General features: G+C 57.8%; 1 protein-coding gene across 22 annotated transcripts; it reads left to right on the top strand.

The window, feature by feature from the left end:
• The first annotated feature begins 2,920 nt into the window (after positions 1 to 2,920).
• ARHGEF19 (Rho guanine nucleotide exchange factor 19) lies at positions 2,921 to 19,549 on the top strand. 22 transcript variants are annotated; one of them, XM_070458741.1, is made up of 19 exons: positions 2,921 to 3,139; positions 3,474 to 3,802; positions 5,743 to 5,850; positions 7,431 to 7,482; positions 9,757 to 10,200; positions 10,600 to 10,887; positions 11,026 to 11,134; positions 11,209 to 11,285; positions 11,592 to 11,854; positions 12,438 to 12,598; positions 12,713 to 12,865; positions 13,058 to 13,187; positions 13,328 to 13,402; positions 13,574 to 13,663; positions 13,821 to 13,981; positions 16,158 to 16,316; positions 16,604 to 16,698; positions 18,464 to 18,568; positions 18,961 to 19,549. In XM_070458741.1, exons 5-19 carry the CDS (start codon positions 9,786 to 9,788, stop codon positions 19,116 to 19,118), a joined length of 2,439 nt encoding a protein of 812 aa, XP_070314842.1. In that variant the 5' UTR covers positions 2,921 to 3,139; positions 3,474 to 3,802; positions 5,743 to 5,850; positions 7,431 to 7,482; positions 9,757 to 9,785; the 3' UTR covers positions 19,119 to 19,549. The 22 variants fall into 22 exon arrangements, 21 of the variants coding, with proteins under 21 accessions (XP_070314842.1, XP_070314840.1, XP_070314833.1 ...); XM_070458739.1 differs by having other exon boundaries at positions 7,431 to 7,497; XM_070458732.1 differs by having other exon boundaries at positions 5,743 to 7,299.
• The last annotated feature ends 5,031 nt before the right edge of the window (positions 19,550 to 24,580 follow it).

Genomic DNA, 24,580 nt, shown 5'->3' with positions numbered 1-24,580 from the left:
GCTCAGTCATTCTCAAACGAAGGTAGCTGGGGGGCATGGCTGGCCTTAGGGGAAGGTGTATGGTGGAGAGAAGCAAATGAGCTGACCCAGTGGGCTGGGCCTGCCCCCTTACACTCAGTAGAACTCTGACCAGCTCTGCCCTTTGCCCAGAGATGCATAGAACACAGACCCACCATGAAGATGCCCTCCCTTCCAAAGTCTTCATCTTCCAATTTGTCAATTTCTATTCCTCTCCCTTCTATGCAGCATTCTTCAAAGCAGGTGAGGACCCCTGAACAAGACTGCTGACTCCCAGTGAAGTCCCAGCAGAGTGGCAGTGTCCTTGAGCCTCTAGGTTTGTCTCTACTGACATCTTGTTGTTGACTTTGAAGTTGGCGCTTGATTTCCCTGGACTTCAGTTTTCTCAGCTGTAATATACCAATACATCATTGGGTAAATGTGAAACTAACACCTGCATTCACTCATTCACCCAACTGTCACTGAGTGGCACAGGCCTGACACCCCACCTCCCATTCCTGACATTTGGGCTCCTCACCATCTTTGTGGGGGCCTTTCTACTGAGCGCCCTGGACTGGATGTTGGGGTCACAGAAATGAACCAGAGCTGGGCCTTCCCTCTGGGAGCTTCAGTTTTTAACAAAGACAGGTCAGGAGTTTTCAAGGGCTAGACTCCCAGGAGGTGGTGTTACTGTGTAATCCCCATTGTCATTTGGCAGGAATGGGAGAGAGCATCACCAAAAGAACCCGCACCCCATCCCCCTCAGCAGCATGACTCCTTCTTCCTGGCCCAGAAATACTCAACTGGCTTCTCATGGGTTGAACAGTAGATATGGGCATGGTCCCAACAGGTCTTGGGAACGTGGCCTAACTGGGGGCAGTGGGACAAGACGTCCCAGCAGCCCGGTCGCCAGAGCTCTCTCTCAACGGGTGGGAGGCCAGAGGCTCAGGGGCACAGCAGGGACAGGGGTCCACCTCCGCCTGGAGTTTAGCTGTGGCCTGGATCCAGAGGGGGAGGGCACATTGCCAGCAGGTCCAGTGGGCCTGAGGGTTTGTGGGGTGCCCTGATGAGTACAGCGGGCTGCTTGGCATATGGCTCGGGGATGCAAGTATCCTCGCCCAGAGAGCCCAGAGAACCCACCTCTTGAGCGGTGGGGGGCATCACCCCTCAGGTATGGCAGGGCAGGATCTGCCTCTGAGGCCAGCCCCTAAACTCTGAGTAGGGTGCCACGTGTCTGCCTGTTACAGTGTGGCCTGGAGGCTGCCTTCCTAAGGTCAGTAGCTCTTCAGCACCGTGGAGGGCGGACAGCTGGCCAGCAAAGTGGAGGAGTTCACCAGACTTGGGCACAGGGGACGACCTGGGGGTTGGGCCTAGTCAGGCTGGGGCAGGGAGACTTTATGAGAGCTAAGCAGAAAACCCCTGATTAGGGGTCAGGACACAGGAACACAAGTCCTAGTTCTGCATTCTGTAAGCTCTGACTCTGCTTATGGGACATACCTCTCCAAGAGAGCTGAGTGGATTAAGTGATATGCTGAACGGGAGAGAGGGGGCTCTCTTTTCATATTTTAGAGAGGGGAAGGGCTTCCGGAGACCAAGAATGGCCGTATAGGAAGCGCAGATTTTAAGAACCCTGGACTCTGGAGTCCAGCAAACAAGGACTTGAGCCCTGGCACCTCCATTCACAACTGGGGGAGCCCTGGGCAAGGTCTCTGAGTCTCCATGTCCTCATCTATAAAGTGGGAATGACCGTGGTGCCTAGCTCCAAGGGACTGGGAGCATAGAAATGGCTTCGTCTGTCCCGGGAAGCTGGAGGCCTGGCAGCAGAAGAGACAGCTGGTGGGGCTTAGGGACACCCAGATGGATCAGGCAGGAGTAGGGGTGCTGGAAGGAGGACTCTGAGCCCGTCCACTGCAGGGGCCTCTTTGAGGAACACCTGGAAACAGACACGTGGTGCACAGGGTCCCTTGGTGGGGGCTGACCCAGCAGGGGCGGGGAACGCCGATCTGACGCCCCCAGCCCCCAGTGCTGCGGTTTGGATTCATCACCATATTCGTCACCTGCTCCCCTGTTTGCCCTGCTGAGCAGCTTAGTGAAGGTCTGACCGGATGCCCACTAGTTCCTACTGGTGGCTGGTGACTGAGCGGACTCAGGACACCGGGATCTGGATGCTCCTACTCGAAACCATGGCCCACCCTTCCACCATCGTGAACGTGAGGGGAGGAGGGGGGTGGTGAAGATCAGAGACTGGCAGCAGGCTTGAGAACAGGGAAATGGGGGCTGAGGCTAGAATTCGGGGCGAGAGATTGGGAAATAGGGGCAGAGGGCCCCTTGGGCACAGGCTAATCCTGCCCACGAGAGTGGAACCAGACCCATTTGGGCCCGGAAAGGCAGGAGGGCCTTCCTGCCTGGAGCCCCTGCAGTTTTCTTCACTGCCTTCCCCTCAGACGTCCTGCCACGTCTCTCGTGTCGGTAGGAACACCGCAGCCGACTGCGCGGCTCTGTCAGCTTCACGCGGGAACCCGCGCCTCCGGCTTACCTCACCCGGGGCAACCGCGAGTCCCGCGGGTGGGAGAGGCGGCCGGGAGGGGCGGAGCACAGAGCGGGCGGGGCCCTGGGGCGGGGCGGGGCCGCCGGGAGGGCTCGGAGCGCGGAGCGGGGAGGGGCGGAGGGCGGGGCCCGCGGGGTGGGGAGGAGCGGGGAGGGGCGGGGCCCGGAGTTTGGGGCCCCTCCGGCCCGGCCTGGGAGCGGGGTGGAGGGGGCGGGGCCCGCGGGAGGGGAGGAGTTCAGAGGGGCGGGGCCCGGGAGGGGCGTGGCCATGGTTCTATGGGGCCTCTGGTCCGGCCTGGGGGCGGGGCAGTGAGCTTGTGGGCGGGGCGGGGCGGGGCGGGGCCTAACTGGGAGCTCAGGAAGCTGAGTCCAGGGGGCGGACTAGAGGGCAGAGCCGGCTGAGGGTACAGCTAACCTGGCAGGGCCAGCCCCAGGGTGGGGAGGGTGGAAGTGCCGATCGTGGGGCCGAGGGCCTCGCGGGACCGCGCGCCCTCCGCAGCCCAGGTACAAGGGCTTTTGCGACGCGAAGAGGAATCTCACCCTCGTCTGCGGGAAGCCGCTGGCTGTGAGTCTGGTCTTCATCATCGCCTTCGAGGTAAGCTAAGCCCTCTGGGCGCTGGACAGGCCAGAGTCCAAGTTAAGGCTGTGCCGCCGACTGGCAGTAAATAGGGTATATTACAGAACAGGATCTACTTCATGGGGTCGCTATGAAGACTGAGCGGTAAGCACGCGCACAGCGCAGCAGGTGCTCTACGCGTTAATTAGTGTCATGACTAATACTAGTACCTCTTGGCCACAGTCCTAGAACTCCTAGCTTTGCTCAAGATCCTCTTTCTCTAGCTCTAACAGGTTCTTAGTGTAGGAGTTCGAACTGTACCTCTGTGTCTTTGGGCAGATGACGACCTCTTTATGCTTTGGCTTCTTTACAGGTGAAACAGAAGTAATTTACTCACTCCCTAGAGTTGTGAGGATTAATTGAATGAATACCCGGAACCCCTCAGAATAGTGCCTTGCAGCACCGACTCAATGGACATGAGTTTGAGCAAACTCCGGGAGTTGGTGATGGACAGGGAAGCCTGGTGTGCTGGGCCGCAAAGAGTGGGACACGACTGAGAGACTGAACAACGAAGTGCCTTGCACTTAGTAAGCATTTGGCAGAGTAAGATCGCTAAAGCCATCGTTCTCTTTCACCGCTCCCTTCTCCCCAGCCCCTCATCCCTGGCTCGTGCTCGACCTGCCAGCCTCCCTGGCTACCTAGGTAAGGCGCGACCTGGCCAAGCAGGCTCTGGTGAACAACGCGGAGGCGCTGCTTGGGTCAGTGCGGCCGGCGGGCCCTGGCCCCGCCCCTGACCACGCCCCTCTGTCCACCCAAGGCCCAAGGTCAGCGTTCTGGCCCCGCCCCCTAGCTTGGTCCAGAGGGAGGATTGGCCGCTGGCTCGCTCATCTCCGCCGGGCCCCGCCCATCACCCAACCCGCCTGCGCCGCGCCCCTCCTTTTGTATCAAGTCCACCTGAGCCCCTTCTGCTCTGGAGTGTCCTCCGCTTGCTTTCTGTCCGCTGCAGCAGGAGGCGCTGTCCCTGGAGCCCAGGACGCAGGGTCCAGAGAAGCGAGACTTCCTTTCCAGGCCCCTAATCCCCCAGGATCCTCCCTCCTTTGGCGGCCTCTGCTTCCAGCTAGGAGTCAAGGCTACGGTACCTTGGCCAGCGGCCCCAAGGTCGGCCTAGGAGTTGGGGTGAGAGGGCTAGGGTTCTCTGAAAACCCTTAGCCCTGCATTGCCTCCCTCTGCATGTTCCCAGTCTCCTGCCCCTTGAGCAACCCTGGCAATAAATCTCTCTACGCCCCACAGTGCCACCTCTCCACCCACTCTGTGCAGTGTCTCCTCATTACGTCCTGATGTTCTGGGTGCCAAGGAGGATATGAAGGAGTGAAGGGACCTAACCTCTCCAACTGAATGGTTACCAGTTGGCAAGGGAGAACTCATAGGATCTGGGAGTGGACTACAAAAGGCCCTGTGCTCATCAGGGCCTTTAGTACGTCAATAATAAAAAAAGGGTTTAGTTGGGTCAGCTGAGACACCTCCCAGTGGACTGTCACACACTTTTCACCAGACCCTTCCCAAAGTCTGGAGAGGCGGTGCCAGGCAGCTGTTGAGGGCACGGATTGGCAGTGGAGCCGCAGACCTGGGTTTGAACATTAATTCTGACTTTTATTTGCTGTGTGACCTTTGGCAAGTGTGATTTCATCATCTGTAAGACAGGGACTTTATAGAGCTGATGAGAGATTTAAATGGGATAATGTACTTAACCCGTTCAAGTCTCATGTCCTCAACTTGTTAAGTGGGAGCAGTTATAGCATCTATCTCATAGGGTTGTGGTGGAGATTAAATGAATATTTAGTGTGTGAAGTGCTCAGAACAGTGCCTGGCACATTAGTGTATAATAAGAGTTACTAGCACAGGAGCACTAGTACTTGTATACACTCATATTAAATGAAGTGCAAGTCACTCAGTCGTGTCCGACTCTGCGACTCATGGCCTATACAGACCATGGGATTCTCCAGGCCAGAATACTGGAGTGGGTAGCTGTTCCCTTCTCCCGCGGGTCTTCCCAAACCAGTGATCCAACCCAGGTCTCCTGCATTGCAGGCAGAGTCTTTGCCAGCTGAGCCACCAGGGAAGCCCAAGAATCCTGGAGTGGGCAGCCTGTCCCTCCTCCAGGGGGTCTTCCCAGCCCAGGAATCAGGTGAATTCTTTACCACCTGAGCTACCAGAAAACCCCGTTATAGATGCTGTCGCCTGGCTCAGCGAGGATCAACACCCTGCAGAGTCCTCAGGGTCCCTGACTAGTCCAAGGCTCATCATTCTCTGAGATGTTCCCCAGCCCCAAGAAGTCCCCCGAGCACATCTCACACTTGGGAAGCTGCAGCAGAAGGGTGACCTGTCTCCTGGGAGGGAAAGCAGTGCCTCCCCCATCTTTAGGGTGTCAGTCTGGGGTCCTTTCAGAGCCTCTCCTGGGCATAGGACTCCCATTGTTCCAGCCCACCTCTTGTACCTCAGACTGGCCAAACCGGTTCTGGGGAAGGGGGGCGGGGAGCAGGCACGTCGAGACAGCCGCCTGCCTGCCTGCGAGGTTCCCTCCACCCTCGCCTCCCCTCTCCCTGCCCCACACAATACCCAGGAGTTTGCCTTGCCTGGCTCAGGGGCCATGCTGACATCGCCCCCTGAGGACCTGGCTGCAACCCCAGAGCCCCCAGGGCAGCCTGGAGCCCAGGACCGTGCTGGAGGCTGGACGGAGCTCCCTGGTTGAGGTAGGGCCCCCTGGCTGCCAGCAGCCCCGTCCTCCTCCCACCAGTCTTCCCGAGTAAGTCCTTTGTGCAGCTCCCAGGCCTCCGATCCTGGCCCCCACACGCTTATGGCCTCTTGGGCTTCCACAGCCTGCGTGGCCTGAGTCTCCTTTCCAGCCATGACCTCCCACTTGGCTCCCTGCGTTGAGAAGAAGAGGGGCCCTGCAGGGCCCTACTCCTTGGGCAGCAGGGCCAGAGGCACCTTGGAGGGGGCAGGGAAAAGCTGGGCATAGGAGGTCCGGACCATCCCAGCATCTAGGGGCCCTCCCTGCCAGCCTTGAGGAGTGGGTCCACTGTCCTTGTGATGAGTACCCCCTGGATGGGACTCTCTGTCCACTTAAAAAAAAGCGCGCAACCTGAGAGTTGTGAGTTAAGTTTCATTGGGGGCAATATGAGTACTGCAGCCCTGGGGACAGTGCTCAGAGCTCCTCTGCAGATGGGGACACTCAGGCCCAGGCCCAGGCTTGACTCGTCTGAAGTCACACAGCTGGTCAGAGTCAGCGCGGGGCTGTGAGTGTTGGCAGGGGCTCGCCGCCGTGGGCTCCCTTGCCTGGTGGGCACAGGGCGCCCTGTGATCAGGTCGTGAGCAGGTAATGTCCCTGTTACCTGGGACCCGTCTCTTCCTGATAGTTTCTTTTTGGATCTGGTGGAGATAAGCTGTAAGCATGCTAGCACTGAGGTTGGGTAGACCATGTCCACGGAAGGCCACAGGCCTGGCGCCCTGGCTGGGTGGTCACTCTCATTGTCCCTTGGCCTGGGCAGAGACGGAGCTAACCCACCCCTGACCTCCTGCCCGCGGACCTGCCTCCAGCTTTGTCTCCTCCACGAAGCCTTGCACGTCTCCCTCCATTTACCCAGCCTCCTCCTCTGAGGCTTTAGTGGGGGGTGCTCCTTGGAATTCCCTGGTGGCCCAGTGGGTAGGACTCCGCGCTTCCACTGCAGGGGGCACAGGTTCGATCCATGGTTGGCGAACTAAGATCCCACGTGCTGTGTAGTGTGGCCAAAAAAATTTTTTTTAAAATATGAGATGCTCCTGCCCCCACGGTTCCATGTTTTGCTCATTTATCCCTGCAGCTGACATGGGGAGGGGGGTTCCTCTCAGCCCTCTAGGGGCTTCCAGAACCCAAGTGGAGAGGCTCTCCAGAATGTAAGAGAGCAGAAGCACACGTGTGTTCCTGCACAGGCGTGCCGACAGAAGCAAGTGGGACTTCTGATTCCAGCAGGAAGAGACCTGTCCGGTGGGCAGTGGTCCCATGTCTCCTGCCACATGCTCCTACAAAACAGGATGTGTCTTAACATCACTGCCTCAGTTTTCCTAACTGTGTAATGGCCCAAGCCATCCTTGTGACTGGAGAAAGACTAAAAGTACTCAGAAGAATGAGGATCAACTGCAAAGCTCCCAGTGTGTGCGAGGTGCTTTACATACATTATTCTTTTCTTTGGCCACACCATGCAACATGCAGGATCTTAGTTCCCAGGGAAGTCCTCTTGCATTATTCTTATGTTTTTAATCTTTATTTATTTTTGGCTGCATTGGGTCTTAGTTGCTGCGTGTGGCGTCTTCCTTTGCGGCCTACGGGCTTCTCTCCGGCTGTGGTGAGTGAGGAGCAGGTAGGCGCTCTATGAGGCACACGGGCTTTAGTCCCCCTTGCCTCAGGCCCGTGGGATCTTAGTTCCCCAATCAGGGATCAGACTTGCATCTTCTGCATTGGAGGGCGGATTCTTAACCCCTGCGGCACCAGGGAAGTCCTCTTAATTCTCCTATCAGCATTCTGAAGCTTGACTATGCTGTTCCCCAGACGAGGAAACAGACAGATTTGCTGCCTGTGGGGAGGGCCTGAGAAGTCCTCAGGAGCAGCCCCACCCTGTGCTCCGGAGGGGCCCAGGCACAGACCAGCGGCCCCCCGCTGGTCCTTCCCCTTTTTCCCTCCCCTGCCCCCCACCCCCAGGCTCACTGACACTGTCGCTGTTGCTTTCATGCCAAAGCTTTCTCCCTCTCTCTGTGTACTGGACCCCTGGGTATTTCAGTCGGGACAGTTTGCTATCACTTCCTTCAGGACGCCTTCTGGGGATGCCCGGATCGAGGTGAGTCCAGCCCTCTGCTCTGACAGCTCCTCTGGGCTGGTTCTTTTCAACCTGGATTGCCACTGTTTTTGTTTTGGCTTCCCCGTGAGACTGGCAATCCCAAAGGGCACGAAGCGTTTGCCTGCCCGTCTCCTCTGGTTTTCCTGGGCTTCACATCTGTCTCTGAGTATCTGGTCTGTCTGAAACGTGCAGTGTCCCGTCCCTGGGCCCCTGAGTGCCTCAGCATCTGTGGTTTTCCGGTCTGGAGTGCTCTGGGGGTCTCGGTTTCTGGGTCGCTCTCTAAAGCATCCCCGTCCTCCAGCCTCAGCCCCTTGGTCTCTCCGGCTCTGTCTCCTGAGTCTCCCGGCCCTGCCAGGCAGGCGCTGCCCCTTTGGCCTGAGCGGGCCTCTGGGCAGGGGGTGTCCTTGCTGCCCAGCCTGCCCACAGCAAGGCCAGGCCCCAGGAGGCCCCCGCCCAGCCTGCTGCCTGTTCCCTCCCTCCCTCCCCGCCTGCCTCACCACAGGGCTTGATGAATCAAACTCTTTGTCTGGGTGGGATCTCCCCAGGCCAGCTGGGCAGAGAGAGGGCTTCCCCTGCCGGAGCAGCCAAGCCCCATCCGCGGCGGGCCTTGGTGCAGAGGTGAGGGGATGCAGTGAGCGGGGCCGGGGGCCAGGGCTGGGGGCTCAGGCCCGCTGACGGGTAGGCCTGACCTGAGGCTCCGGCAGCCTCACTGGGGATGACTTCCTGCCCGAGAGGCCCCACACAGGTTGTCCTGTTCCTGGGGCTGGGAGATGGGGTCCCCTCTCTCACCCCAAGCTGGGGGGCTGGGGCTCTTTCCTTCCCTTCTCCTGGGAGGGCCCAGCCTGTCCTGGGTGGTGGCCCGCCTGCCGATCTGTGACCCTCCCAGCCAGCTTGGCATGGGTGTGGGCACCACTCAGTACTGAAGCCTGCAACTCTGGGCACAGGAGGGGAGGTTGGGTAACACCAACCAGGACTACTGGGTCTGTGTGTTTGTATTTGCGTCATGGTGTTTTGAGTGTGAATGGAACAGGAGTGTGAGAAAACTTGAGTGGATATGTAAATATCTGATGGCTCAGCGTGTGTTTGTGAAAGTGAGTGAATATATGTACTTGTATAAAAAAAGTGTGTGTGAATGTGTGAACCTGTGAATTTGAAATGTTGGAGTGTATCTGTGAAAGTACGTATGTCAGTGTCTGCAGCTGGAAGAAAATACGTGTGGATGTACATGGAACAGACGTGGGTCTGTGTGACAGTGTATGTATCTGTATGTCTGATCATATGTCAGAGAGTTAGGAAATGTACAAGGTGCTTAAAGGCACAGACTCAGAGCTAGACTGCCTGGGTTTGAATCCGGGCCCCACTGTTTACCAGATAACCTCTCCGCCTCACTTTCCTCACCTATAAAGTGGGGCTAATGACAGTATCAGATCAGGGGACTTCCCTGGTGGTCCAGTGGTCAGGGAACTTGGGTTCGATCTCTGGTCAGGGAACTAAGATCCTTCATGCTGTGTGCCAACTTGAACCTGCGAACCACAACTAAAAGAAAAAAAAAAAGCATCAACTCTGGGTTGCTCGGGCTTCAAAGGATTAAATGAACTACTATGTGTAAAGTACTTGACCTGTCATCAAGTAAGTGCCAAGTAAGCATTAGTTATTGCTATATAATCAAGTGTGTGAGTATGCTTGTACAGATGTGTGTACATGAGACTTCGTCCAGGCCTCCAGGACATGGTGCCTACTGGCCACTGCTGTCCTGTGCCTTGCTCTGATGCCTTCTCCCCGCAGGCCCTGGTGGGTGGCGGAGCAAAGGAGGAATGGACTGTGGGCCACCTGCTGCCCTCCAGCCCCATCTGGCTGGGTCGCCTGGCACTGCCCACCACCCAGTGGCCGTGTGCCAGCAGGAGAGCCTGTCCTTCACGGAGCTGCCCATCCTGCAGCCTCCAGGCCCTGTGTGTCTGGATCTCTTCCCTGTGGCTCCAGAGGAGCTGCAGGCACCTGGCAGCCGCTGGTCTCTGGGGACCCCCGCTCCCCTCCAGGGGCTGCTATGGCCACCGCCCCCAGGAGGCGCAGACCCCGAGCTCTCCACCAGCGGGGGAGTGCGGCCCAGCAGGGCTGGCAGCTGGCCACACTGTCCTAGTGCCCAGCCCCCAGCCCTGGAGGGACCCTGGAGTTCCCAGCACCCACAGCCACAGCGCCGGGCCAGCCACGGCTCAGAGAAGAAGTCAGCCTGTGAGTCACTCCGGGGGAGGGCGTGGTGGTGGGGGGAGGATAGGGGAGAGGTGGGGTGGCTCTTTTAGGACCAGTAAGCCCCCAGATTCCCCGAACAGGCAGGACAAGTGATAGATTTTAGGGATAGGGGAGCCGGGGCTCAGAGAAGGCAGGTAACTCGTCTGGGGACACGCAGTGAGCAGGTGTCCTGGGCTTCCTGGGCCTCTGCCCACAGCAGTCAGGTACTTTGCTTTCTCCCCACCCCTCTGGCTGACCACATCACTCTGGGAAAAGATCCTGGCAAAAACATTGGCCTTTCTCTCGGGCACATCCCTCTGATGTCCAGGGTCACACGGCAGTGGCAGGGAGGGGAGACCCCCCTGGATGCCAGCCTGTGCTCTCTCACCCCACCCCTGTCAGGGCGCAAGATGCGGGTGTACCAGAGAGAAGAGGCCCTTGGTGGCCCTGAGGCCCACGCTGTCTTCCTGGAGCCGAGTCAGGCCGCGGAGCAGGCGCTGAGCGCAGAGGAGCCCCAGCCGGCGGGGTTGCCTGGGCCGGCTCGTGGGGGCCTCGAGGGGCCTGAGCGGAGGCGCTTCTCGGCCTCTGAGCTGATGACCCGCTTGCACTCTTCCCTGCGCTTGGGGCGGAATTCAGCAGCCAGGGCACTGATCCCAGGGTCAGGGTCAGGCCCCAGAGCCGCCCTAGAAGGTACCAGCTCGCCCGGAGGCCCTGAGAGCAGCGCAAGAGGCAGATGCGGGGCGGGATCACTGGACCCCTGAGATGCGTGTGGGGCCCCCGTGCCCAGCACCGCTCTTGGGGGTCTCCCTCAGCTCTGCCCCTCTGCAGGGAAAGCGCCTGGAAGAGACTCGCGCAGTGTAGAGATGAGGGTGGACACCACGGCGACGCCAGCTCCTGTTGACCTGAGCGGGGTCCCCGACACCTGGCAGGAGCCCAGGTATCAACTCCCACTCCAGGCTCGGGTTCGAGGCGGGGAGGGGCGGTGTCGGGCCCTGACGCTCCGTTTCCCAGGCTGGATGCGCGGGAAGAGCCGGCGCCAGGGCCCCGGAGCGCCAGCGAGCGGCGCCAGTCCCGCTTCCTGCTTAACTGTATGTTGGGGGGGGGGAGGGGGAGCGGGGGTTCGCCGAGGGAGGGGCTGGGAGCTTGGGGTACCGAGAAACCGGGATCTGGGGGGCTGAGAGGTCGGGCTTCAGTGGGAGGGAGAGACCGGGACCATGAGTGGCCAGCACAGGGGCAGCATTCAGGAGGTGCCCAAGGTTCGCGGGATGAGTGGGCGAGTGACCCGTCACCAGTTCCGCTCCTCTAACCGTCGGGAAGGCTGGTTAGGCGAGGCGGGCCGCGGGGACCGGGGCAGGGGGCCGGCGGGCGCCCCACGGCCTCCGCTCTCCGCCCAGCCGTCCTCTACCAGGAATACAGCGACGTGGCCAGCGCCCGCGAGCTGCGGCGGCAGCAGCGCGAGGAGGAAGGCGCGGCGGATGAGGTGGAGGGCGCGGAGGAGGGCCCGGGGCCGCCGCGCGCCGACCTCTCCCCGAGCAGCTCGTTCAGGGCGCAGCGCGCTGCGCGGGGCTCCACCTTCTCGCTGTGGCAGGACATTCCCGACGTGCGCGGCAGCGGCGTCCTGGCCACGTTGAGCCTGCGCGACTGCAAACTGCAAGAGGTGCGCCGAGGTTGGGCGGGGGGCGTGGGAGGGGCCCCGGGACCCCGAGTTGGGGGGCGCGGGATCCTGGCCACCTGGGTACCCGGCCCACGGGCTGCAAACTGCAGGAGGTGCGCCCGGGCCTGGGGTGGGGGGGAGGTGGGCCCGGGGCCCCGAGGCGGGGTCAGCGGGAAAAGGCCCAAGGTGCGGCAGGACCAGGGAAAGGGTCCTAGACCGAGACCCCTGAAAGCGGGGCCTGGGAGGGAGGAGCGGCGCAGAGGGTGAAACTCAGGGTGCACGCGGGCCCAGCAGGCCCTAGAGCAGGAATCCGGTCGGCGGGAGGGCGCACGTGGATGGGCTTGGCCGGTAGACCAGAGCCAGCCGGATGCGTGGTGCGCAAACTTGGGCAAGGCTGGGTCGGAGCCGCAGTAGCAGCAGGAGGCTGTCTGTGAAGCCAACCTGGGGCTAGATCCCGAGGGGCCTGGAGAAGGGAAGGGGACCGGGGGTGCGCTGAATCTAAGGAGGCGGTATCCAGGGCTCGGGGTGCGCTTGGTGGGCGAAGCGAGTGCATTCAGGGTTCAGCCCTGCATCCACCCTCACTCAGGCCAAGTTTGAGCTGATCACGTCCGAGGCCTCATACATCCACAGTCTGTCGGTGGCCGTGGGCCACTTCTTAGGCTCAGCCGAGCTGAGTGAGTGCCTGGGGACACAGGACAAGCAGTGGCTGTTCTCCAAACTGCCCGAGGTCAAGAGCACCAGCGAGAGGTGAGGCAATGGCCCGGCCTCCCGGGGAGTCAGGCAGCCAGGCTGCAGCTGGCTGGGCTCCCGCCTGTGGGGTCTCCTCCTGGCCCCGGCCCTGACCCCTGGCTGCCGTTTCAGGTTCCTGCAGGACCTGGAGCAGCGGCTGGAGGCGGATGTCCTCCGCTTCAGCGTGTGCGACGTGGTCCTGCAGCACTGTCCGGCCTTCCGGCGTGTCTACCTGCCCTACGTCACCAACCAGGCCTACCAGGAGCGCACCTACCAGCGCCTGCTGTAGGCGGGGCTCTGAAGGGGGCGGGGCTGCGGAGGGCTGACATGGGAGGGGCTGGGCGCCTGCCCTGGGCTCTGACCAGGAGGAGCCAGACCTGCCGAGGCCCCCGAAGGACCAGAGGGGTGGCTGGAGGCGGGGATCCCGCGTTCGGGGCCTCCTGTCATTGTAGACCCTCTCCCGCCCCCACTGTCCAGCCTGGAGAACCCCAAGTTCCCTGGCATCCTGGCTCGCCTGGAGGAGTCTCCTGTGTGCCAGCGGCTGCCCCTCACTTCCTTCCTCATCCTGCCGTTTCAGAGGATCACCCGCCTCAAGATGCTGGTGGAGGTACCTGAGGGCACGAGGCTGTGGGGAGGGCTGCGTGGGGGGGAGACCCCTTTATTGCCACAGCCCCTCGGGGCACCCAGGGCTGGGCGGGGTCCCTGGGAGAGGCCACACTGCCTCGCTGCACTGACTCTGCCTTCCAGAACATCCTGAAGCGGACAGCGCAGGGCTCTGAAGATGAAGACATGGCCACCAAGGCCTTCAATGCCCTCAAGGAGGTGAGCTCGGCAGGGAGGAGGTGTCTGGCTCCCAAGGGCCTCCCTGGAACCCCTGTGTGTCTCCAGAGGAGCCTCAGGCTTCACAGCCTCTGGTCTCCAGGTGGGAGCCTGAGACTGGGCTGGGGGAGTCAGGGCTGGGGGTGCTGCGGGTGACCCCCACTGTCTCTGCAGCTGGTGCAAGAGTGCAATGCCAGTGTGCAGACCATGAAGAGGACAGAGGAGCTCATCCATCTGAGCAAGAAGATCCACTTTGAGGGCAAGGTATCCGCCCTCAGCCGGGGGGCTGGGGCACCTGGAGGGGCAGCCTTGTCGCCTCCTCCCTGGGGGCTGTGGGCCAGTTCATCACTGTACAGCCCTCCCACCCCCTGCCCTCTGCCCTCTGCCCCTGGCCTGACCCCTGTCTCTTCCATCCTCCCAGATCTTCCCGCTGATCTCTCAGGCCCGCTGGCTGGTTCGGCACGGGGAGCTGGTGGAGCTGGCGCCCCTGCCCGCGGCGCCCCCTGCCAAGCTGAAGCTGTCCAGCAAGGCGGTCTACCTGCACCTCTTCAATGACTGCCTGCTGCTCTCCCGACGGAAGGAGTGAGTCGGGGCAGCATTGGGGTGGTGGTGGTGAGCGTGGAGCTCCCTTCTTCTGCATCCGCGGGCTCACAGCAAGTCCACCTGCCAGGCTGTGCTGCTGGGGCACCCTAAAGCTGAGTGGCTCCCCCAGGAAAGGCAGAGCCAGGGCGCGTCCATCTTCTGGACCTGAGAATCAAGGGCTGGACTGTGTGCCGAGAACTTTGAAGCTGCTCTGAGCTTAAACCAATTGGAAGGAAGAGATACGCTCAGTCGTGCCCAACTCTTTGCAACCCCATGGACTGTAGCCCACCAGGCTCCTCCGTCCATGGGATTCTCCAGGCAAGAATACTGGAGTGGGTTGCCATTTCCTTCTCCAGGGGTTCTTCCTGACCCAGCACTAGAACCTGGGTCTCCTGCACTGCGGGCAGATTTTTTTTACCAACTAGGCTATGAGGGACACCAATTGGAGCAGAGACTAAAAGCACATCCGCCCCTGAGCCATAGTGATAATAACGAACATCTGAGCACCTTTTCTGTGCCAGGCATGCTATGTGGATTTTCCCCTTTAATCCTGAGTGTCTTCCTGGAAAGTAGCCTCTCCTGTTATTCTCGAGATCATGGAGCTAGTGAATGCAGGAACCAGGAGGAGGTCAGGTATGTTTGATGCTAGATCCCAGGCTCATAACTACTGCACTGTCCTGTTTTCCATCTGTCAAATAGAGGCTACCATGTAGGGAAATGCACTGTGATAATAACACATGAAGAGGTTAGCACACAGCATGGCATATACTGAATACTCATTCAGAATTAGCTGTGATTATTATAAGTCTGGAAGACTTCCTGAAGTAAGCCTTAAGGATGGAGGGGATGGTGGATGGATGTCTTATGCCATGGAAAGAGAAAGAGTTCAGTTCTGATATGTTTATTCACCCAGTGAAGCGTCATTGAATCCTTATTCTGTACTGGGTCCTCCAAAGGATGTTGGGAACTTAGAGATGAATGAGATTTGTTCTCTGCTCACAGGCAGTCTCACACCAGTGAAAATAAATCCTAGTAATCACCGGTTCAGAGTTTTGATGGAAGGGTTATCTGTACTGTAGCATTCCCTGGTGTGGGATGAGAGTCAGTAAAACTTCATAGAGGAAGGAATGTTCGAACTGGGTTTTGAAGAATACATAGGAGTTTTCCAGGTAGAGGTGATTGGAGAAATATAGCCAAGTTACAGAAGGATGGAAGAGCAGAGTATGTCTGGAAGGTGATGAAGCCTAGTGTGGCTGAGTTTGTAGAAAGAAAGGGCAAGAAAGGGAAGTTGGCATGTTGAAAGCCATGGCAGAAAGGTTGGACTTTCTGAGAGCAGCGGGGAGCGTGGAGAGTTAAGCAGAGGAGGCACTTTACTCCAGCTAGTTTGGAGAACAGGCTGGAAGGCAGAGAACAGAAGCTCCTGTAACTGCCCAGATGAGAGCAGAGGCTCCAGAATTAGTGGTGGGCGTAGGGGTAAGTGAGTTCTGGGGGCAGCAAGGAGACCAACGAATAGGACACAGCTGCTGGCCGGGTGTGGGGGCGGGGGAGGAAAGAGGTGAGCAGAAGGCCTGAGTGTCCTCGGGGGATTCGCTGGCGTCTTTCCCTGGAACGGGGACCTGCGGCGGGACCTGGTCTGGTGAAGATGCTGGTTTTGTCCAGATCAGCCGACATGAAGGAACTGTGGAGCACCCTCTGTCTACCCACCTGCCCACCTTCCTTAGAAGGGTTTATCAGACCCAAACAGCGGGCCTGGCAGAGTCAGGTGCTGTGATGCGGCAGCAAGTGAGACAGAGTCCACCTCCTATATGGTTAGAGAGGCAGACGCAAAGCAGTCTGCAGATCTCAGTGGGGAAGCTGCCCAGGCGTCTCTATGGAACAGAGGCTCCAGGAAGAGATTCAGAGAGAGTGGAAAGTGTGCCTGGGGCAGGGACTGTCTCCATCACCTCCCGCGTCTGTCAGTGAGCCAGGGAGATCAGGGGCAGGGACTGTCTGCGTCACATTCCACCTGAGCCAGGGAGATTGCAGCCCTCATTTTGCTGACTGCTCTGTGCAGCCTCGCTTTCTTGAGGAGGGTCCTAGGGACAGATGATGCCTTCTCTTCTCTTCCCATCAGCAGTCACCTCGTCCCGAGGGTAGGGCCAGGCTGACCTCACACCCCCCCCCCCCCCCATTCTAGGCTGGGGAAGTTTGCCGTCTTCGTCCACGCGAAGATGGCAGAGCTGCAGGTGAAGGACCTGAGCCTCAAGCTGCAGGGCATCCCCGGCCACGTGTTCCTCCTTCAGCTCCTCCACGGGCAGCACACGAAGCACCAGTTCCTGCTGAGGGCCCGGACGGAGTGAGTGGGCCTGGGCTTGGGGAGCAGACCCCCCAGACAGGGGCGAAGCCTTCCTCTCTGGCTCAGGATGGCAGCCTAAGGCTGGAGCTGGCAGAGCTGGCATCCAGGGGGTCCTGGACCTGTTCTGTGCTCATCCTCAGAGCTGGGTGGGCGCTGGCTTGGGTGGGCCTTGGGGTGGAGATGGCCTGACTCAGGTCCCACGTCTGCACATCATACCCTGTCCTCCCAGCCCTGGTTTCTCCACCATGGCCCTGGGAGACTGCAGTTCTCATGTTGGGACAATTCAGCCTTCCTCTCCCCAGGAGTGAGAAGCAGCGATGGATCTCGGCCCTGTGCCCCTCCAGCCCCCAGGAGGACAAGGAGGTCATCAGCGAGGGGGAAGGTAGCAGCCTGTCCCCCACCACGAGGGCCACGTCCCCGGGGCTGGGTACCATATCGCACCCCCCTGTCCCCTGGCTCTGGGTGCCATGTTGCCTGTGGGGCCGGCAGGGAGTGGGGTCAGCCAGCCTGGGGGCAGGGGATGGATCTGTGAGACCCTGGAGGACGGGCCGGCTTGACATAGACTGGCTTCCATGTGCAGTCAGCATCCTGGAGAGGATGCAGCCTTGCCCATCCTCCCATGCTGTCCCTGCAGAAGCTCCTTTTACGAGTTAGAAAACAGATTTGCAGAGGTCAAGTGGCTTGTCCAGGTTCAGCGGTCAGCAGCTGAGCTGGGACTGGAATCGGGCCTCTCTGTGGCCCTGCGTCAGTTGCAGATAGGACAGGAGCAGAGTGGCCGGGAGCAGGTGGGGGTGTGGCAGGCCGAGGGGTCTGCCCTGCTGATCCAGAGGCTTCTCTGGGCATGATATGAGGCCGGTGAGGCAGGGTGCAGCCCAACCAGAGGACATCCCGGTGTGGTGGGAGCCAGGTAGTTGTGCAGGGTTTTTGAACTGGGGCGTTAGGGTTGAGCCAATGAAAAGGAAGGTAAGCAGCACGTTTCCACCCAGTACTTTCCACGTGCTGGGGTGCCGAGGGCTTCGCACATGCCTTTATTTTCTGCCTGCAATGACGGAGACCCAGTTCGATCGCTGGCTCGGGGAGATCTCCTGGAAAAGGGAACGGCTACTGGTCACAACAATGCCCTTGGGTAGATTCATTCTCCGTATCTGAGAACACTGAGGCCCAGGGCTGTTCGGTAACTTGCCCAAGGTCAGTAAGCTGGGCTTCAAGCCTGGTCTGACCCCGAGGCCTGTGGTTTTCCCGACACTCGCAGTCCACCTAGTGTGGTAGAAGGGACTGAGACCGGACCGGAATTGATTCTCTGACCAGCACTAGAGGTCCCGTTTGGGCCGGAGGGTGAACCTGCCCCTCCGAGGAGGTGGTCAGCGAAGGCTGCTGAAGGACGGGGAGGGGCAGCCGCGGTGGCATCTCGGAAGGGGAAACAGCCGTGCAAGGGCCCCGAGGCGGGAGGGAGCTTAGAGTGTTTGGGGACCGGCAAGGTGATAAGGGTGCGGCTGGGCCTCTTGACCGAGGAGGAAGGGGAAGATGAGGCTGGTGAGGCAGTGAGCAAGGGGCAACGCCGTACTGTGCAAGGCTTTGGCGGCTGTGGGAGGACGTTTGTTCTCAGAGGAGGGTTGTACGTGGGAGTGATGTTTGAGTCTCAGCTGAGGAGGATGGATGGAGGACAGACAGAGGGCGCGTGTGTGCTCAGGCGTGTCTGACTCTGCGGCCCCAGGGGCTGCAGCCCGCCCGGCTCCTCTGTCCATGGAATTCTCCAGGCGAGAACACTGGAGTGGGTTGCCGTGTCCTCCTCCAGGGGATCTTCCCAACCCAGGGATCAAAGCCACGTCTCTTTCATCTCCTGCCTTGGCAGGTGGATTCTTCACCACTGTGCCATACAAAGGGGCCATTACTATTTTGTAGAGACAGTTAGACCAGGAGGTCAGGAGCAAAACATTGAATTGAGCTGGGAAGCCCAGGGCACAGAAGTAGTAATCGAAGCTTGGAGGGACTGGACTCACCTAGAACTTGTGTTTCGGGTCAGAGAGGAGAGTGGCTAGGGTGGACAGGGGAAGAGCTGCAATCGCCACTCTTTCTTTCTCCCCTCCCTGCCGTTCTCTCCTCCTGCCTCCCCCTGGGGGCTCCCTCACTGCCCCCCTCGTTCTCAGACCACCCCCAGGTCCAGTGTGTCAGAACATACAAGGCGTCGCAGCCAGACGAGCTGACCTTGGAGAAGACGGACATCCTGGCCGTGAGGATGCGGACCAGTGACGGTGAGAGGGCCCTCCTGGAGAGGCCTCCTGGTGGGGGCTTTTTTGGGCAGGAGGGAGCTAGACAGCTAAGCCTTCATAGGAAAAAGTGACACCAGTGTTGATCCACCATAGCATGCAAGAATCAAGTTAGACAAGAAGATGAACTTCCTGCTTGCAAAGGTGTAGGGTTGAGAGTAACTGATGGGGGAGAAGTGGGGAAATCCCTCCTCAGAGAGCATCAGGAACAACAGATCAGAAGTCCACCTACCAGTCTGCTAGAGGCGTGCCCCTTCCTGCCCCCGGGAGATGCTGAGATGGTGTCCTCTCAGCCCTGGGGTGCAGACAGGGCTTGCGTTAGGGCCCAGGTGTTCTTTGGATGTCACTGACGCTGCCCCCGGCTCATGTACCCTTAGGCTGGCTGGAAGGGGTGCGCCTGGCAGATGGCGAAAAGGGCTGGGTGCCCCAGGCCTACGTGGAGGAGATCAGCAGCCTCAGTGCCCGCCTCCGGAACCTCCGGGAAAATAAGCGGGTCACAAGTGCCACCAGCAAGCTGGGGGGCCCCCCCGTGTGACGGCGGCCATGACCCAGGACAGCAGCCCCATGCTGGAGCCTGGACAGGTCTGCAGGGGACCTGCGCTGTCCCCATGCCCCACCTGCTGCCACTGGGGCTTCTGTTCTGATGCCTGGCTTCGAGGGTGCAGGCTGGACACAGGCGGGGGTTGCCTCTGAAGAGTCTCCGCTGTCCTCCTACTGCTCGAGTCCACAGTTCAGGGACGAGGGCCGTTTATCCCTCGGGCTCGTGCCCTCTGGGACCTGGCCTCTCCCTTTCCTGCCCTCCACCCTGCCGGAGTCTTGGTCCCTCTGGCAGGGGCCTGACTGGCAGTGGCTCTGGGTGCTGGGACCTATCTGTGTAGACAGATCTGGAGTCTCTGGTCTGAGCCTGTGTGGGCCCCGGTTGCTGTGACTTACCTGTAAATAAATTGCCGTATGCCTTTGCTTGGAGTCTGTGAGCCTTATGGTACTGCTTGTGCCCCAGCCCTGTTTCTCAGCTAGAGAAGGAGGGTTGGGCCTCTCTCATTGTCCAGGGTTAAGGATCCACCTTCCAATGCAGGGGATGCGGGTTTGATCCCTGGTCATCTAAGATCCCACATGCCCCAGGGGGCAACTAAACCCGGTGCTGCAACTGGGGAAAAGCCCACACGCCAACTGCTGAGCCGGGCTGTCTAGAGAGCCCCACGCCCTCCTCTTGAGAGACGAAGGATGCTCCTATCTGCTCAGGTGTGCACGCATGAATGTTGCTTTCTTAGTTTTAGCAACTGTTCCATGGTCGTGTACGATGCTACCATTAGGGGAGACTGGATGGAGCAGCCAAGGAAAAAGGTCGGGAGGAGCTCCGACTGCTCACCTCTTCCTGGGATCTGCTCTTCTGTAGAGTTCACCTCTTGACCAGAGGATGATGAGACAGGAGCTGCATGTCAGTTAGACTGCTTTGGGCTGCAGTTAGCCAAATATCAGATTCCAATAGGCTTAAATAATCAGGAGAATTTATTTGTTCTTGGATTTGTTTCTTACAGCTTCTTTAACAAATGATCACAAACTAAGTGATTTAAAAACAATAGGAATTTCTTCTATCTGTTCTGGAGACCAGCATCCTAAAGTCAGTATCTTTGAGCCAGAATCCAGGTGTGGGCAGGGCTGTGCTCTATCTGGTAGGGGTGGTGTGCTCTAGCACCCTAGCTCCTGGTGGCCGCCAGCATTCTGTGGCTTGTGGCCGCATCATTCCAGTCTCTGCTTCTGCAGTCACATTGCCTTCTTTGTGTGTCTGATCTCCCTCTTATAAGGATACGTGTGGTTGTATTTGGGGCCCATGCAGATAATCTCCCCACTCCGTATCTTTCATTTAAATCCCACCTGCCAAGAACCCTCCTCCCCTGCCTTTGTCCAATAAGATCTTTTGGGAGGGCATTTCTCAGCCAGTGGAGGGGCAGTCCGTGCTTCAGGCAAGGCCTGGTCCAGTGGCCACTGAAGTCAGTGACAGCCCAGACTTTCCACCCCTCTGCTCTGCTGTCCTCAGGCTTCATCCTAGGACTTTCAGGGGCTTCTTCATTTACATCCCACGTTGAAGAAGAGAATTGCCTTCATCCTACCATTCCCTGTCAAACTCCCAGGATATTTTAGACCTAGTTGGGTCACATGGCTACCTCTGGGCTGATCATCGTGGCCAGGGGTGGTGTGTGCTAATAGACCTCACCTAAGTCGTGTGCTCTTCTCTGGAACCAGGTTAATTTCTCTGGAACCCTATGGATCCCCATGTAGAATCAGATGGCTGCTTCAAAGGAGGGTTGGGTGCTAGGGTGGCCAACATTCACTGAAACCCAAGTCACCCAGGAGTGGAACAACTTAGGAATATTGACCTTGGAGATGTGAGCATACCGGAGCGGATAGGAGCATCCTTCGTCTCTCAAGAGGAGGGTGTGGGGTGGAGAAAACAGATGGGGTTGGTCTGAGAGGGCAAAGGTGGGCAGATGAGAGGCTCAGATCCATGAAGTGGGCTTCGGGAACAACTTCCTAACATGAGATGGTGTGGGGAGGGCGGAGCGTATGGGCTAAGGAGACAGACGTTTGAATTTGAGTTCTGGTTCATATGTTTATAGCCAGGGTGATTTTTTAAGGTGGCATGTGGCATCTTAGCTCCCCAACCAGGGATAGAACCCATGCCCTCTGCACTGGGGGAGCGGAGTCTTAACCCCTGGACCACCGGGGAAGTCACCTGTATGATTCTTAAACAGAACTTTTACTCTGGAATAACTTCTAAGTTTACAGAAGAGTTGCAGGCCTGTACAGTGAGTTTTGGACACTCCTTGGCCAGTCTCCCTAATGGTAGCATCTTACATGACCATGGAACAGTTGCTAAAACTAAGAAACCAACATTGATACATGACTATTAACTGAACGCCAGACTTTGTTTTGATTTCACCAATTTCTCCACTAATGTCTTTTTTTTTTTTTTTTTGCTCCATTAACCAATCTAGGATCCCACACCACATGTAGTCATCACGGCACTGATCTACGACAGTTTTTCAATCTTTCCTTGTTTTTCGTGACCTTGCCAGGTTTGAGGAGTTCAGTGTTTTGTTAGATGGTCCCTCCGCTGGAGCTTGTACGATGTTTTGCTCATGACCGGGCAGGGCTGCGGGCTGGGGAGAAGGGCCCCGTTGGCCTTGATTACATGGTTGAGCTGGTGTCTGCCAGGCTCTCCCACTGTGAAGGCACTATTTTCTCCTTCTCCTACTCTGTCATTTGAACCAAGTGGAGCCCATGCTCGACTGGGGAGAAGACATGCTCCACCTCCTGGAAACTGTATCTATAGATATTATTTTGAATTCTTCCCTAAGGAAGATTTTTCCTCCCCTCTCCCATTTATTTCTATCAGCGTGGACCCATGCCTTTATCTATCTTATCTTTTGGGTTATAATTCAGTACTAAGTTATTTATTTTGTTGTTCAGATTGTCCAGTTTTGGCCATTGGGAACTCTTCCAGATGAGCTTCTGTGTCTATGATGTCCCTCATCCTTTTTTTTTTTTTTTTTTTTTTTAGCATTTCCTTCGTTTCTGGTACAGCACGATGCTAGGCTCATCTTCTGCTTTCACTTTCAGAAGAGAACCAGCCATTTCTCTGAGGACCGTGATTCCTTTTATTAGAGTGTGGTATTTAGAAACTAAGATCTGGGCAATGTATGTGCTCACGGCTATTGTGGTGCCACTGTTTCTAGGCCCTCTCGTTAGAGAGAGGTAGGAAAAAATTATTTTTATATATTATATATGTACATATGTCATGTATGTTATATATGTATATATATTATATACGTATACACACACACACACAAAATGTGATTTTAGGCAGATGCATAATGGCTCTAAACCTCAGTTCCTGCCTCTGCAAAATGGGTTTGATAATGATAACACCTACTTCATGGAGACACTGTGGAATAAAGTATGTAAGGTTGACAGTGTCTGGTCCCTAATGAAGCTGCAAAAAATGGTGGCTTCTACTGTGTCACCACTGCATAGCTCAACCATGGGAGCCGTTGTGAGGTGGTGAAACCTCTGTTTCTTGAGGATTTAAGGAACTCAGAAAGTCCAGGAAGGAGATTCCTGCGCTCACTGCAGACGGCGTGGGCTCCCTGCTTCTTCCATTGCTGAGTCTGCATGCAGAGAGCCAGGGCTGGCACAGGCAAAGCAGAGGAAGCAAGCCCACTTCATTCAACCTGCCCTGGCACATCTGGATTCTGGCTGACACCCGAGACTGGGCCAGGCTGCGGGGGGCTGGGTTCAGGGCGGCCCTCCGGGGGTCTGTGCCGCCTGGCAGGGAGACGGGCTCGCCCATGGGGCGGCTTCAGGAGGTGCATCCAGCATCCTGGGGGCCCCCTCTCTCTGCCCAGCAGGCTCTGCCCTGGAATCTGGCCTTGGCCAAGGACCCAGAGCCCTGCCCCTGCTTACTGCAGCGGCAGAGGGCAGTGGGCAGGCTCGTCTGGGATGAGGTGGACCCTGGGACCGTCTGCTTGGCCAATCTCCAAGCCAGGGGCCTCCAGGGGCTCATCTCGAAGCCTTCCCACCCGGGGATCCTGCTGTCCTCGCCCCTCCCAGTAATTCCCAGAAAACAACCTATGTTTGGAAGACGATCCTGAAATGAATGGAGAAAGACACTTACTCAGTTGTCCATTTTTAGGGCACAGTGAGGTTTTAGCGTGAACCGGGAGGCGCAGTTTCAGCCCAGCAAGCCCTTGCCCCAGAGCAGCCAGCATGCAGCCGCTGGCGGGGAGGCGGTCTCCTTCATTCCCCACCTCCCTCTCCCCTTCCCCTCACCCCACCCTCCCTCCTTCTCTCTTTCCTCTCTGTGTTTTTCTTTAAAGTGTATTTGAACTTATTGAAGTCTGTTTAGAATAATTTTATGACACTTTATTTCTGGCCACTCAACGTGGTTCGGTGGGTCTCAGTCCCACACTCAGGGATCAGGCCCAGACACCCAGTGGTGAACGTGCAGAGTCCCGACCGCTGGACCGCTGAGCACGCCCTCTGTGCTTCTCCCTGACGCCCTTCATCTCCTCTCTCACGCGAGTCTCCTGCCAGTCGGAGCCGGGTGGGCGTGGGGGGGCTTGGATGGCATCCCAGCCCCAATGGGTTAGACAGATGAGTGAACAGTTGAAAAGCAAGGACTTTGAGACAGTTTTGAGCCTAGACAAGCTTGTCTCTATTGGCAGGGTATAAATTGGCACAACTGCTTTGGAAAACAGTTTGACTGCATCTTCTAAGGCCAAGTACATGCCCACCCTCTGACCCAGTGATTTCACTTCTTTCTTTGCACATACACTCAACAGAAAGGTGTACACATGGGCCCCAAAAGACAGGAAATATTCCCAGCTGTACCAGTCATTAACTGACAAAAATACTAGAAACTGCCCAGATGCTCATCAATGGTAAAATGGATAAATTATGGTCTATTCATAAGTGGGGAAGGCTATACAGTAATGCGAGGAAACCACCTGAAATTCTGCCTGAGGAGAGAGAGAAGCCAGACACAAAAGAGGACTTCTTGGATGATTGCATTTGCATAAAGTACAAAAGCTGGCAAAACTAACTGAGGGGTTGAGGTCAGGGTGGAGATGCCTTGGGGCAGGACTGGTAACTAGTCCGAGAGGAGTCTGATGATGCTGTTTACCCAGGCTGTTCATCTGGGGACAATCCACTGAGATCTGTGTGCTTCATGCCTGTGAGTGAAACTTCAACAGAACCTTTACCCTGGTGGGAGGAGCCCTGCGGCTGTGGGTGGACAAATAAGGGAGCAGCCAGCTCTTACAAGAGATCAAGGCAGGCTTCCTGGAGGTGATGTCACCCCAGCTGCATCTTGAAAGGCGAAACGGAGGTGGCAGGACAGGGACACAGCAGAGCAGAGACCCGGGATTGGCCCTCATCTAGGAGTGAAGCTCTTGTCACGAAGAGGAGCCCGTGACTTCAGTCCCTGACCTGACCTTG

This window comes from Odocoileus virginianus, chromosome 30 (assembly GCF_023699985.2).
Source record: "Odocoileus virginianus isolate 20LAN1187 ecotype Illinois chromosome 30, Ovbor_1.2, whole genome shotgun sequence".
Lineage (NCBI taxonomy): Eukaryota > Metazoa > Chordata > Mammalia > Artiodactyla > Cervidae > Odocoileus > Odocoileus virginianus.
The sequence above is the reverse complement of the archived record's forward strand: the minus strand, read 5'-3'. Positions and strand labels throughout refer to the sequence as shown.